Raw genomic sequence first — 12,792 nt, 5'->3', positions numbered from 1 at the left:
GCTTGGTTTCCTAACTCTCCATCCTCCCACCTCTCGAGGGCCTCCTCAGACACTTTCAACATAAACCTGATGGTCCCAAGGGTCTCTGACTTTTTCTCTTCTTACCCACTTTTCCCAGCGAGCAAAACCCAACATCCATCTTCACTACCCATCTCTACGTGGGTGATTCTAAAACCCACCCCTGTGTCCCAGCCCCTTCTCTGAGACGCAGTCTTGTTTTCAATTCACCTCTCACCTGGTCCACTGCAAGAACCTTCTAACTGGCCTCCGATGCCCCACGCACGGCTCCCCGGAGGCCCTCCTGGACCTTTATGAGACAAAAGCTAACTCCTCGGTGTGGCCCTGGAGGTTCCAACGTGCCGCTTCTACAGAACGCTGCGATTTTCCCCCCTGCCTTTTTTTTATTGAAGTTCTTTTTTTTTTTTTTTTTTTTTTTTTGACAGGCAGAGTGGACAGTGAGAGAGAGACAGAGAGAGAAAGGTCTTCCTTTGCCGCTGGTTCACCCTCCAATGGCCGCCGCTGCAGCCGGCGCACCGCGCTGATCCTGGCAGGAGCCAGGAGCCAGGTGCTTTTCCTGGTCTCCCATGGGGTGCAGGGCCCAAGCACCTGGGCCATCCTCCACTGCACTCCCTGGCCATAGCAGAGAGCTGGCCTGGAAGAGGGGCAACCGGGACAGAATCCGGCGCCCCAACCGGGACTAGAACCCGGTGTGCCGGCGCCGCAAGGTGGAGGATTAGCCTATTGAGCCACGGCGCCGGCTCCCCCCTGCCTTTAGGAGGGTCTGCAGGACCCTATTCCCACCTCCAACACCACGAGACACCCCCCCCCCCAAACTGATCTCTCCTCCTTCTGCTTTATGGTCCCTGCTTCTCAGCCACCCTGACCTGAATATGGATTCTGAGATCCTCCATGACGACACCCCAACCCCAAAGAAAGACCGTGAACAAGGTGTCTCCGGCATCCTGGGCAGATTCAGTTCCATTCCTTTTCCATCCACTTCCACACCCAACGCCGAGGATGACAGCTCTGGTGCCAAGGCTCCATCTGTCCACATGGATCCAACAACCAACACGATATGCAAATGCGAGGAAAGGAACTCCTAGTTCTTTCAGTCTTCAGGACAAGAGAGGCAGAAGTGACTTTGGAAGGTGAAGGAAGGGGTTAGGGGAACGAGGCAGAGACCCGAGCTTGGGCAAGTACAGGGCGGAGTTGGCTAGACAGAGAACGAGGGGTGACTCTCGACTGGTGTGTTAGGGACAGGCTCCAGTGGGAGCAGACAAGCGGCTCCACAGGCGCTTCTGCCAGGGGAGTGATAAGGAGAGAGATACTAGATGGCAAGAGGGACCAGGATCTGGGGCCCACCCGATTCACAGTTCAGGACACCCCTGCAGGCCGAGCTGACGGAGCTCGGGCCCTCGTGAGTGGGGTTGAACGGCCACACATCTCAGGGCCCAGTGTGGGGGCTGGAGGCCTGGAAGATGGAGTCAGGGAGGCCGAGGGTGACAGCAGGTGTCAAGCACCCTTGCTGTTCTCTCAGGCCCACACAGGGGCCGGCGGGCCTTCTGCACAAAGTGTGCAGGCAGCTCGCATGGGGCTGGGGGCACGATTAATAGCCGTGCGGCGCTGAGTGCCCTGCCTAAGACACCCATGTGCTCATTTGAAATGAAAACTGCTCAAATGAACTGGAAAATGTTTGACTTGTATTTTCTCATATTCCCGAACCTTTCTTTCCACGGTTCAAAAGTTTGCATTGTCTAATTGCTGATTTCCATTTGTGAATGAATCAGCGTAAAATAAAATTAAGTGCCAAATTAATCTCCCCCATCTAGTTTTAGGCATTAATTATCCTCTGAGCCTTTTTCTCCTGCTTTTGCAGCGTGTCAAGACAAGCCCAGATACAGTGAAGCAGAATCCAGGTTTTGACGGAGGAATTTAAGCCCTAGAAGTAAAAGATGTTCTTGCTAAGATCCACAGTTTACTGTGCAAAAGGGCCCGATTCCAAGCAAAGAGAACACATTTCTCACCTTTTAAGGGTACACAACACTGTCAGACTAAGTAAGTTCCTGGAGCAGACATTTGCTGCATAGTTTTGTGACATGTTTCCCCGGTTGACAAATGAATAAGGATACATCTCCTGTATGTTTAGCAGGGTCACCCTTGTGTGGAAAATGTAGGGTTGGTTAGAGAAGAATTTTAGAAACTGCAGGTGCAACTTTGGAGGTGCTCCTAGCTCTGCTGAAATTCTCCCAGGCTACCAGAACACACTTACAGGATCCTCGGTCTCTGGAGAAAGGGAGAACTGTATACGTGGTGATCTGCTCAGAGCCCCTGCACTTGGAAGACTGTACACCTGGGCACCAGGAGGATACATCAGACCTCCAGTAGGGCCAAGAAAGCCTTGGGGACAGAGGACACGGAGCCCTCATTTCCTGAGTTCTGCATTATGAGAACCTTTCTAAAAGGACTGAGACGGCCTTGCATCAGCACTGTTGACCAGTAAGAATGCCCCTGTCACTTCCACCCACCCAAGACACACAGCAAGGAAAAACAGAGCTGAGACTGGTGGTGTGCAAAGGAGGAGACTCGGCCCTGGCTGGAACCCCTCAGGACCCAGCTTTGGAAAGCAACGGCTGCATGCATGGGTATGAACGAAGAGCTATTCATCTGCAGCCCGAGGGTCATCCCTGCTCATGTGCAGAGCAGCCAAGGCCATGGGCATCAAAACCACCAAGCATGCAAAGCGCTGTTCACAACAGCAACACCACGTGGCAACGGCTAAAGCCACAGGCAGGAGAGCTGCTAGGGGGCCTCAGGCCACATGGCCTTGGAAGCAGAATGGATCCTGGAATCCACTTCTGCGGTTCTTCGATGAGAACGGGGGCCTTGCAGGGGGAGCATGGCAGGCTGTAAGAGGAAGAAGCCAGACCTCCTGTAATTCCGAGGCACTTAAGTATTGATGAGAATTCATTAGAAGGACAACGGTGTTTTGAAGAGCATATTTGTGGCAGCCTAAGTCAGTGCTCAGGGCAGAGCTTATTATGGAAGGCAGTTTGGGAGCAAGGAGGTAAGGGAAGTTCAAACAACGGAGGTGGATCTGACTGTTTGCACTAGGGATAAAGGTGAGCTTCCGTTCCACCCGAACCAGACCTGACATCTCTCCAGGCACCTGGGAAAGCACCAGAGAGACGGGGCCAGGGGCCGCTGCGCTACCAGGGGCGGAACATGACGCTCTTCAGCTTCCCCTCTCCTTTCCAACAACAGCTCCTGACTGCTCTGCTGCAGACCTGCTCGGAGGCCCAGCCAAGCGCTCGCCTCTCCCCAAACACCCCACGAGGAAAGGAACTGTCAGCTTCCCTAAAAGGGAAAAGAAAAGAAAAACAAAGTCAAAGGAGCTGCTTCTCGTCTGTTTGAAGGCGCGAGGCAGAGGCGAGGCAGGTTCTGTGTAGCACACCGTGGGACCCTGGGGAAGAAGAGCTCAAGGCCACGAGTTGGAGGATATTAAGTTCAGGGAAGTCTTAATGAGCTTGAGCAGCTCTTTGATAGTGGCTGATGCGAAGATGGAAATGCGGCATTTGCAAGTGTGAGCCTTCGAGCTGGTTCTTAGGAAGCAGTTTCCCCCCCTTGCCATCCCTTCCCTTCAGGGATATTCAGACAGGCCTGAAGCCATCGCACCAGGGCTGGGTAAAGGTTGGAGCGGGGCCCCGGCTCCAGCCAATCGCAGAGGCTGCTCGCAGCAGGAAGAGGTGCAAAGGCGTCCTGGAGATGGATGGAGAGGGCATGGAGTAAAAGACGAGATTAATAAAATCTGATGAAAGAAAACACCACCGGCCAACCCAGCAGCTCAAATTACATTTACTGCACTGGCCGGGAAGGGGGGTCATCATGAGGAGCAAGTCCAGGCTCTGGAAGAAATTCCCGGCTAAATAACCTAACAATGAGTAACACCGCGGGAAGGCACCGATTCGCCTTCCCAGGGAAAACTCAAGGCAGGGCAGAGAACACATCACTCACAGGAGACACATTTCACTGGGCAGCGCCCCTGGGCAGCAGGGATCCGGATCCAGGCAGCTGCTGCTTCCTACCCAGAGCCACAAACAAGACCACAGCGCCGGTGCCGCCTGGTCCCGGGGAGCTCTGCCCCAGGACATGGAGGTGTTATGCAGCCCATCGTGGCCTTGGTGGGATTGGGCACGAGCAGTCACCAGGCATGGCCGTGCTGCCTCCAGTTGTACATTTCTGTCTCATCAGCTGAGTCCATTCCCTGCGGCTGAGGGTGTCGCAGTTCCTGGAATCTGTCCTTCTCCAAGGCACCCCAACCATCCAGTGTCCTGCCACTACCCACCCCCACCCCACCCCCAGCTCCCCCGCCTGCCAAGCCAGTCTCTCTGCAGCTCAGCAGGAAAGCAAGTTGACTTACTGGACTCACACCAACCCTCTATGGATTCTCTCTTTAGAAGAACATGCAAGCGCTCAAGGTGACTTCCGGCCTGGGAGGAAGGTCACCGCCCTGCTCTGGCCCTCGGGTGAGAAGAGGCTCCACCCCTGCTCTCTCCCAGCCTCTGCTCAGTGAACAGAGCAACTTAGCATCTTCCACTGCTCCCATCTCCGGGCAGGATGAAAAGCCCAGCCACTCTCTGGACCCCTCAGTGCACAGGATAACATCCTACCATGGAGTCAGGAAGAGCTGTTGGTATTTAGCTGAGGAAGATTCTAGAAACCCAGCCCTGCTCCCATGAGGAGGATTCCCTGCTGCTCAACAGCTAAAGGGGCCCAGCGGCTGGAGTTCAGATCCAGGGGGTGCAAAGGAGGGGTTTTCAGAATCTACTCCCTCCCACCGCCCTGCTCCTCTGCCATGTTCATCCTCTGCAAGGGGGTAGTGGACCCCCTGGCTGATCAGCCTCCCTGGGATCCTGGCTTGGGAACCTTCTGGGACACTCAGCCCTGTTCCTAGTGCACAGCCAAGAGGGGACTTGATGGACAAGGGGCTGGGAAGTGAGAGAGCCTTCGCGGTCATGCGTCCGTAATGCCTGACTCCTCCCTAGATGTTCTAGGATGTTCGGTCATCCACATCCTTGCTCGGTTCACCTGCTTCCAACTTTCTCAGAGCAAAGTGGAGGAGCATTACTGCCAGAAAATCTTCAGCACAAGAGAGTTTTCACCTGAGGACATTCACTGTCCTTTGGTTCCTATCAGAGTTGGTTTAAGGAAAGAAGAGGACCCCATTCTACAGGAGCCAGACCTAAAGTGACCAGAAATCGGCTAACCAGATTCCTCCACAAATCAGACTCTTTCCTGCTCTCTGCTCTTGAGAAAGGCAAACTCAAACAGGGAACAAGCAAACAGCCACACTCTTCCCAACTTGTACACCTGCCTAAGACTTATTGCGTAATGTGATCTTATCAGAGCTGGCATTGAGGGCTCTTGGCTTGAGACTGGGCACAAATACTGGGTCCAGCACAATGTCCTGTCTGGGATTCCACCTGCTCTTGTGGTCGAGGTGCAGCACAGCCTCCGTCTACAGAGACTCAGACTCTGCTTATCAGACTCTCCTTGGTGCATCAGCAACTAAATGCAGCCCCAGGTTCTAGAAGTACACACGTGAATCGGCAGAGGTGGCCCGGGGTTGGGACAGGAACCAGTGGAGCAGAGTGGACGGCCACCTGCTCTTTCCACTCCACCTAATTCCACGTTGTCTTTTCTTCTGCAGAGAATGTGTCCTTGGACTCCATCAAACATTAAAATCAAGCAACAGGTGGCCAGAAAGACGACGGGAGAGGATGTCTCCCACGTGGTCCAGGCTTGGCAGCGTTTCCAAGGGAGGCTAGGAGTGGGAAGGCAAGCTGAGCTGGGGAAGCCCATTCTCTGCAGCCACAGAAGGGCCCAGAGCTCTCCAAGCTCCACTCCCTGTGGCTGGACACGGGGTCGTCCTTTGGGGGCAGCTTTCCCCCCGGAAGGTTGAGAGCCGTCTCTGCATCTCCAGCCAATGCCTTTCCTGACTTACTGAGCCCCCGGCAACCACTGGCATCCCCCACGACTCAAGAGGTGGGCACATGCATTTGCAGGTGCCCCTCACCTGAGAGGCGCTCAGGAATTACAGGTGTTTTCCTGACTCCAGCTCCCTCAACTTTCCCTAGTTAAAGCAGGAAGCCTCTCGGCTGCTCTAGAGGTCAGGACTTGGCCAATTCAGTAAGTGTGCCAGCCTGCCATCCCGCTCTGCCCAGCTAGGGGCACAGGGAACAGGAGCGCTCCCAGCCATGGCATCGCCCTGCCACCACCACTGCCAGCACCCTACCTGCAGATGTAATTCGTCTTGCAGGAATCCTGCAGATCCAAGCAGTTGGGCTTCTCCCTCTCCTCATAGGAGCACACGGGCACGATGGTCTGCCGCCTCCGCTCGGTGCAGGCGATGTCGCGGCAGGAGCAGAAGAGCATCCCGTAGCTGTGCTTGGCGGGGACCTTGTCGAAGAACTGACGCAGGGCCTTGTGGCACTTGCGGCGGTTGCACACTTCGTTGGACATGCTGGTGGTACACGGGGTGATGTACGCCGACCTGTACTTCTTGCAGGTGTCATCAAGGTTGCAGGCCTTGGCTGCATCCAGGCAGTTGTTTCCTTTGGGCACATGTTCCACTGCGAAACAGAGAACAGAGAGGTGTGAGCAGAGCGCGGCCCAGGGCTGCCCACACCCGCTCTGTCTGCACTGAGCTCCTGCCATTCTGCTGGCCACACCGGCCGGGCAAGAACTCAATGAGCTTTGAAGCTAATGACTTCATGACTTCGTGACACTGGGAACCCAGGACACTGCACAAGCCCCGAGTAATTCCTTTAGTGTACAGGGAGGAGCCAAGAGCTCAAGAGAGCGAAGTCAATGGAACTCAGGCCCCTGCCCGACTATGTGCAAACGATTCGACAGGAGGATAAATTTCCAGAGCCTGGTCAGTAAACTGAAATTAGGATCAAAGATAAAAGCAACAAATTATGTACTTGCTCATGATACAGTATGTAAAATGATATGCTAAATGCAAGTCTAATTGCCATGCAATCCTCCAGGAATATAATTATGTAATAAATGCATATAGTACATGCTAATTACTATATGATTATAGAGTAATTACATGCTTATTTGAGCCCAGAAGACAAAATACTATGCCAGGCTCGCTAAACAGAAAGAAGCAACTATAATGTAGTTAAGTTTCAACTCTCAGGCTATTGGAAGAAAACCAGAATAAATCACATAAAAATTTGCAAACCTCAATTGCCACTTAACCCACCACATATAATAATGTGGGCTCTGTGAGCATCGAAGTCACAGATTAGGAAAAGCCAGCTAGCATTTTGGACAGACTTCCAGTGGATTTATAAACCACGGGCGTTGGGAATCACAAGAAACATATGCTGCCTGCTGTGGGCGCTGCCAGAGAAAGCAGCACTCTCCCTGCCGGGCGGTCCCTCTGCTGGCCCTCTGCTGTCCCCCTGCTGTCCCCAGCAGCAGAGCTGGGGTTCTCTGGGCTCGTGGTGGGGCGGGGGTTGAAGGCGCTGGTCAGGGCCAAGCCCAACAGGCAAAGTTACAAGATGAGCAGATGGGGGGAACCAAACTTAGTCCATGCTAAAGAGCTGTTTCTATAGGCAGAGGGAAGTGACGGAAAACCTCCCGTAGACAACTGATAAGGTGGTCCCTGGAGGACTGATAATCCGCTGGCCGGGGACCCTCCAGACAGGGCAGGGAGGCAGCTGGGTAGAAGCAGAGAATTACAGCACTGGGCACCCCAGGGAGCTCCTGCCCAGGTCTCAGTCCCTGTATTTCCTGTATGTTGGTGGCCACATGGAATATTACTCAGTCTTCAAAAGGACACCCTATAATGTGCGCCACGGCTAAAACCTGAGGAAGTTGTGCTCAGTGACATGAGCTGATCACAGCCAGACAGACACGGCATGACCACTCCACACCAGGAATCTGAAATAGCCAATTGCACAGAGGCAGAGCATGGAAGGCTGACTGCCAGCAGTGGGGGCAGGGTTCACTGGGAATTAAGTTACACGGCTGTGCAAGGTGAGCGAGTTATAAAGCTGAAGTGCAACATCTCTCCTACACCACCCAGAGGACAGAGAGCCCACTAACTGTTCTTAGCATGTACAGAGTATTTTAAACATAAATTAAAAAGGGCATGCAAAGCCAGTCCTACATTTCAGAGCAAGGAACATGCAGCTGGCTCAAGGAAAATCCAGTATCCAAAAATCTGAAATCACAGCCTCACACCCTGGCACGGCAAGCTGTGTTCTCTGTGCTCCGGGTTCGTATTTCTGCCAATGGCATCTGAGCCCCACAAGTTTAATGTGGGAGACAATAAACAAGGTATTCAAGCTTTCTTGGGTGAGCAGTGCAGGAAGCCAGCAGCTGCACACCCAGGCCTGCTGTTCAGCAAACACTCCTGGAGCCTTCTCTCCGTCATGCCCCGCCCCAGCCTGTTTGCATTTCCATTCTTGGGCTTCTCAGGACATGAGTGACAGTCGCCAAGTGCCCTGATGTGGTTACCAGGGCCTCCGGGCCTTGGTGACACGTCCAGCCTTCTCCTCTATGGAGACTTGTAATGTCCTGTTGTTGGGCCCTAGGCAGTGATTTATATTCTTGAAGGTCTCCAGTTGCCTAGATTGCTAATTTATGCATTTTTGATGATCATCTAAAATAACTTAATATGACCGTATCCTGCATCAACTGGATCAGACCCCGACAGCCGGATATGGGTATGGACACGGTTTTACTACCTGCATTTACAGAGGCACTGGTGTCAGATGGCGCTTTACAATCTCCAGCTAAAAGGAAAAGACCAGACACCCAGAGGTAGATCAGCACTCAAATGATGCAGCCAGTGATAAACGGACAGACAGTTCATGTTATTTCAAATGAGAAAAATGGCAGAAGAATGATGTCATCACCTGGCACCCAGTAACACAGGCCTGACACCCTCAAAAGAATGCCAGCTGTAACACACCACTACATTCAGACTGTAAACACCCATCCAGTTTCAGCAAAATAATGCCATTTTTCCATTAATGTCATTAGCTTGCACTTCATTGTTCTCAAAGAGTTTTGTACATGCTTAATGTGTGTGTGCTGCTTTTACAGTTGTGCGAAAGCAGAGAATGAGCGCTTTCTAATGTTTCTAAGTTTCCAATAACATTTTTTTTTTTTTGACAGGCAGAGTGGACAGTGAGAGAGAGACAGAGAGAAAGGTCTTCCTTTGCTGTTGGTTCACCCCCCAATGGCTGCCGCGGCCGGCGCACCGCGCTGATCCAAAGGCAGGAGCCAGGTGCTTATCCTGGTCTCCCACGGGGTGCAGGGTCTAAGCACTTGGGCCATCCTCCACCGCACTCCTGGGCCACAGCAGAGAGCTGGCCTGGAAGAGGGGCAACCGGGACAGAATCTGGCGCCCCAACCAGGACTAGAACCTGGTGTGCCGGAGCCACAAGGTGGAGGATTAGCCTAGTGAGCCACAGCGCCGGCCCCAATAACATTCTAAGAAATAAAGTCAACCCAAGATATCTAGAGAATTTTCTTTTTCTCTGCAAGTAGCCCACATAATAATACACGGACTTGCAAAAATTCGCCAGTGTACACTTTGTTATAATATGAGCTGCCTTTTTAACTGTTCCTTATTTATTTTTATTTATCTGAAAGGCAGAGAGAGGGGAGGGGGGAGGGAGAAGGAGAGAGAGAGAGAAACGAACTTCCATCTGCTAGTTTACTTCCCAATTGCCATCAATAGGTGGGACAGGGTCAGGCTGAAGCCAGGAGCTGAGAACTCAAGCAGGTGTCCCAGCTGGGTGGCAGGGCCCCAGCTACTTCAGCAGCTCCTGCTGCCTCCGAGTGCAGTTAGCAGGAAACTGGAAGCAGCAGCAGAGTGGCCAGACTTGCATCAGGGACTCCGATACGGGATGCAGGGATCCCCAGCAAGGGCTTAATTCATGGTGCCAACCATCCACCCCCATTAGTTGCTTTAAGTTAAAACTATATAAGAGATTAATTAAGTTTATCTTTTAATATTACAAAAAAGCAATACTTTAAAGGAAGAGCTTTGTAGAAAGTGGAAATAGGCTGAACCATTTTTTGTCTAAATCAATTGATCAAAGTTAACTTCAGTGGGTGTGACAGCCTCACTCTATTTGCATCAATACAGAACCCTTGCCAGAGCTCCAACTCCTTATCATGATTTTAGACCCTGTGACAAATTCCACAGTACATCACCTGGCACATTTACAGAGGCAGAAACTTAATTCATTAACTCACAGCTCAATGTGACTTCTTGTTTCTTTCATCACACAAAATAAATTCATAACACTTCCCAACTTGATAGATGAGGTTAGCATTATCCAAATGCTAGAAACCAGCAAAGACAAAAGAAGAAAATAATAGGCTAATGTTCCCTATGAATAAAGATGGAAAAATATTTCCAAAATTTTAGAGACTTGTGTTTAGCAATATGTTAAAATAATGCATCATGATTGATGAGGGGTTATCCAAAGAATGCAATGTTGGTTAGTAAACATTCACATTAATGGAATACAGGCGGAAAACCATGATTATTTTAATAAACAAAGAAAGATCAAGTAGTACATTTCAGTATTTTTTCAAGAATTGTTTAAAATGTCCAGCAGATTAAGAATAGAAAAAAAAAAAAGATCTTGGGTGGGTGTTTTACCTAGTGGTTACAAACACCATGAGGATGTCCACATCTCATATCAGAGTGCTAAGGTTCAAGATCCACCTCTGGTTCCTGTCTCCAACTTCCTGCTATTGCAGACCCTGGGAGGCAGTGCAGATGGCTCAAGTAATTGGATCCTTGTCACTCACGTGGGAGACCTGGATTGAGTTCCAGGCCTGTGGCTTCAGGTCCTTGAGGTCATCTGGGGCGTGAACCAGCAGATGGGAGTGCTGTCTGTCTGTCTCTCTCTTCTTTCTCAAATATTTCAAATTTTAATTAAAAATAATTTTCTCTATTTGAGGAGCTATGAAAAAATAACATTAACAGCATGAAAAACATGCAGCTAAATCATGTTTCATGATAAAATGTGGACAGCTTTTCTCTAAGACTTGAATAAAGGATACCCTTCTTATCATTAGAATCAGCAGCATGCAGGAGATCCCAGCCATCACAATAAAGCAATGGAAAGAAACAAAAGGTATAGAGATTGGGAAGGGAGACATTTCTATTCAAAGATGACTTAGAAAAGCCTAAAAAATCTGTAAAGCAACTACTAGAATGAATAAGTCAAAGAATATAAAGTGAATGTTAAAATTAACTATAAATTATTTTGAGTTTGTAGGTTTATAATATTTTATATTGACAAATAAGAATTGTATATATTCATGAGGTACAGTGTGATGCCTTGATATAGATTTGACATGTGGGATGATTAAGCCAAGTTCTTTAATGGATCACTTTAATAAGTTATTTACAAAAACAGAGAAATCTTTTCTTGAGAGATAGGGGCAGGGGGTGTGGTTCCATCCTCTGGTTCATTTTAGAACTAGAACTCTGTCCAGGTCTCCTATATGGGTGGCAGGAGCCCAACTATTTGAGTCACCACTAGTGCCTTGCAGGTTCAATATGAGCAGGAAGTTGGAGTAAGGAGCCAAAGCTGGGTGTCAAACCCAGCACTCTCATATGGGACATGGACATCCTAATCAGCATCTTCACCACTAGGCCAAAGGCCCAGTTTGAGAAATGAAATTTTAAAATATAATTCCATTTACAATAGCACCAAAAAAATTGAAAAAGCACTTAGCAATGAATTTATCAAGACATGCAAAATCTCTACACTGAAAACTAAAATCACTGCTGATAAAAATTTTTAGAAGACTTAATAAATGGAAATATATACTATGTTCATGGAGCAGAAGACTGCATACTGTTAACATGTCAATTATCTCCAAATCATGATACCTTTGAAATTGGCAAACACATGCCAAAATTTATATGGAAATGCAAAGGACCCAGAATAGCAAAGGCAATTTGAACCAGAACAACAAAACTGGGGGACTTACATTGACTTCAAGATTTACTATAGGGGCTGATGCTTTGGCATAGAGGGTAAAGCCACTGCCTGTAGTGCTGGAATCCCATATGGACTCCAGATGGAGTTCCAGCTGTTCTACTTCTGATCCAGCTCTCTGCTATGGCCTACAATAACAGTAGAAGATGGCCCAAGTTCTTGGGTCCCTTAACCTGCATGGGAGACCTGGAAGAATCTCCTGACTCCTGGCTTTGGATCAGCCCAGCTCTGTCCAATGTGGCCATTTAGGGAGTGACCAGCAGATGGAAGACCTCTCTCCGTGTCTGTCTCTCTGCCTCTGCATTTCCTGCCTCTCTGTAACTCAGTCTTTTAAACAAATAAATCTCAAAAAAAAAAAAAACCCTCAAGATTTACTATAAAGCTACTGTTATCAAGACAGTGTGGTATGGGACAGGCATAGACAAATTGAACAGTGGAACAGAATTCAGAAATATACCCACATAACTACAGTCATTTGGTTTGTGACAATGATGGCAAAGAAATTCAATGGGAAAAGAAATTCTTTTCAAAAAATGGTACTAGAATAAGTAGCCATCAATGTTAACAGAGTGTTTCTACTTCATATAATACATAAAAATAAACACAAAACAGAACATAGACTTAAACATAAAAGTTAAACTGATAAATCTTTCCGAAGAAACAAAATAATTTTGAAGGCATGCAAACATTCCTTAGACAGGTAATAGCAGGCAACAACCATAAGAGAAAAATGCTGGTATGC

At 49.4% G+C, this 12,792-nt stretch overlaps 1 protein-coding gene across 5 annotated transcripts in view; it reads right to left on the bottom strand.

Moving 5' to 3' along the window:
- The window catches only part of GFRA1 (GDNF family receptor alpha 1), a 230,832-nt gene that overhangs the window by 64,464 nt on the left and 153,576 nt on the right, over positions 1 to 12,792 (bottom strand). For all 5 annotated transcript variants that reach the window (XM_070057165.1, XM_070057166.1, XM_070057167.1 and 2 more), the window contains one exon: positions 6,293 to 6,629. In XM_070057165.1, coding sequence (XP_069913266.1) covers positions 6,293 to 6,629 — 337 coding nt within the window. The remainder of the gene's footprint in view (positions 1 to 6,292; positions 6,630 to 12,792) is intronic.

Source organism: Oryctolagus cuniculus, chromosome 15 (genome assembly GCF_964237555.1).
Source record: "Oryctolagus cuniculus chromosome 15, mOryCun1.1, whole genome shotgun sequence".
In the NCBI taxonomy this organism is placed as follows: domain Eukaryota; kingdom Metazoa; phylum Chordata; class Mammalia; order Lagomorpha; family Leporidae; genus Oryctolagus; species Oryctolagus cuniculus.
This window is presented reverse-complemented; position numbering and strand designations above follow the sequence as displayed.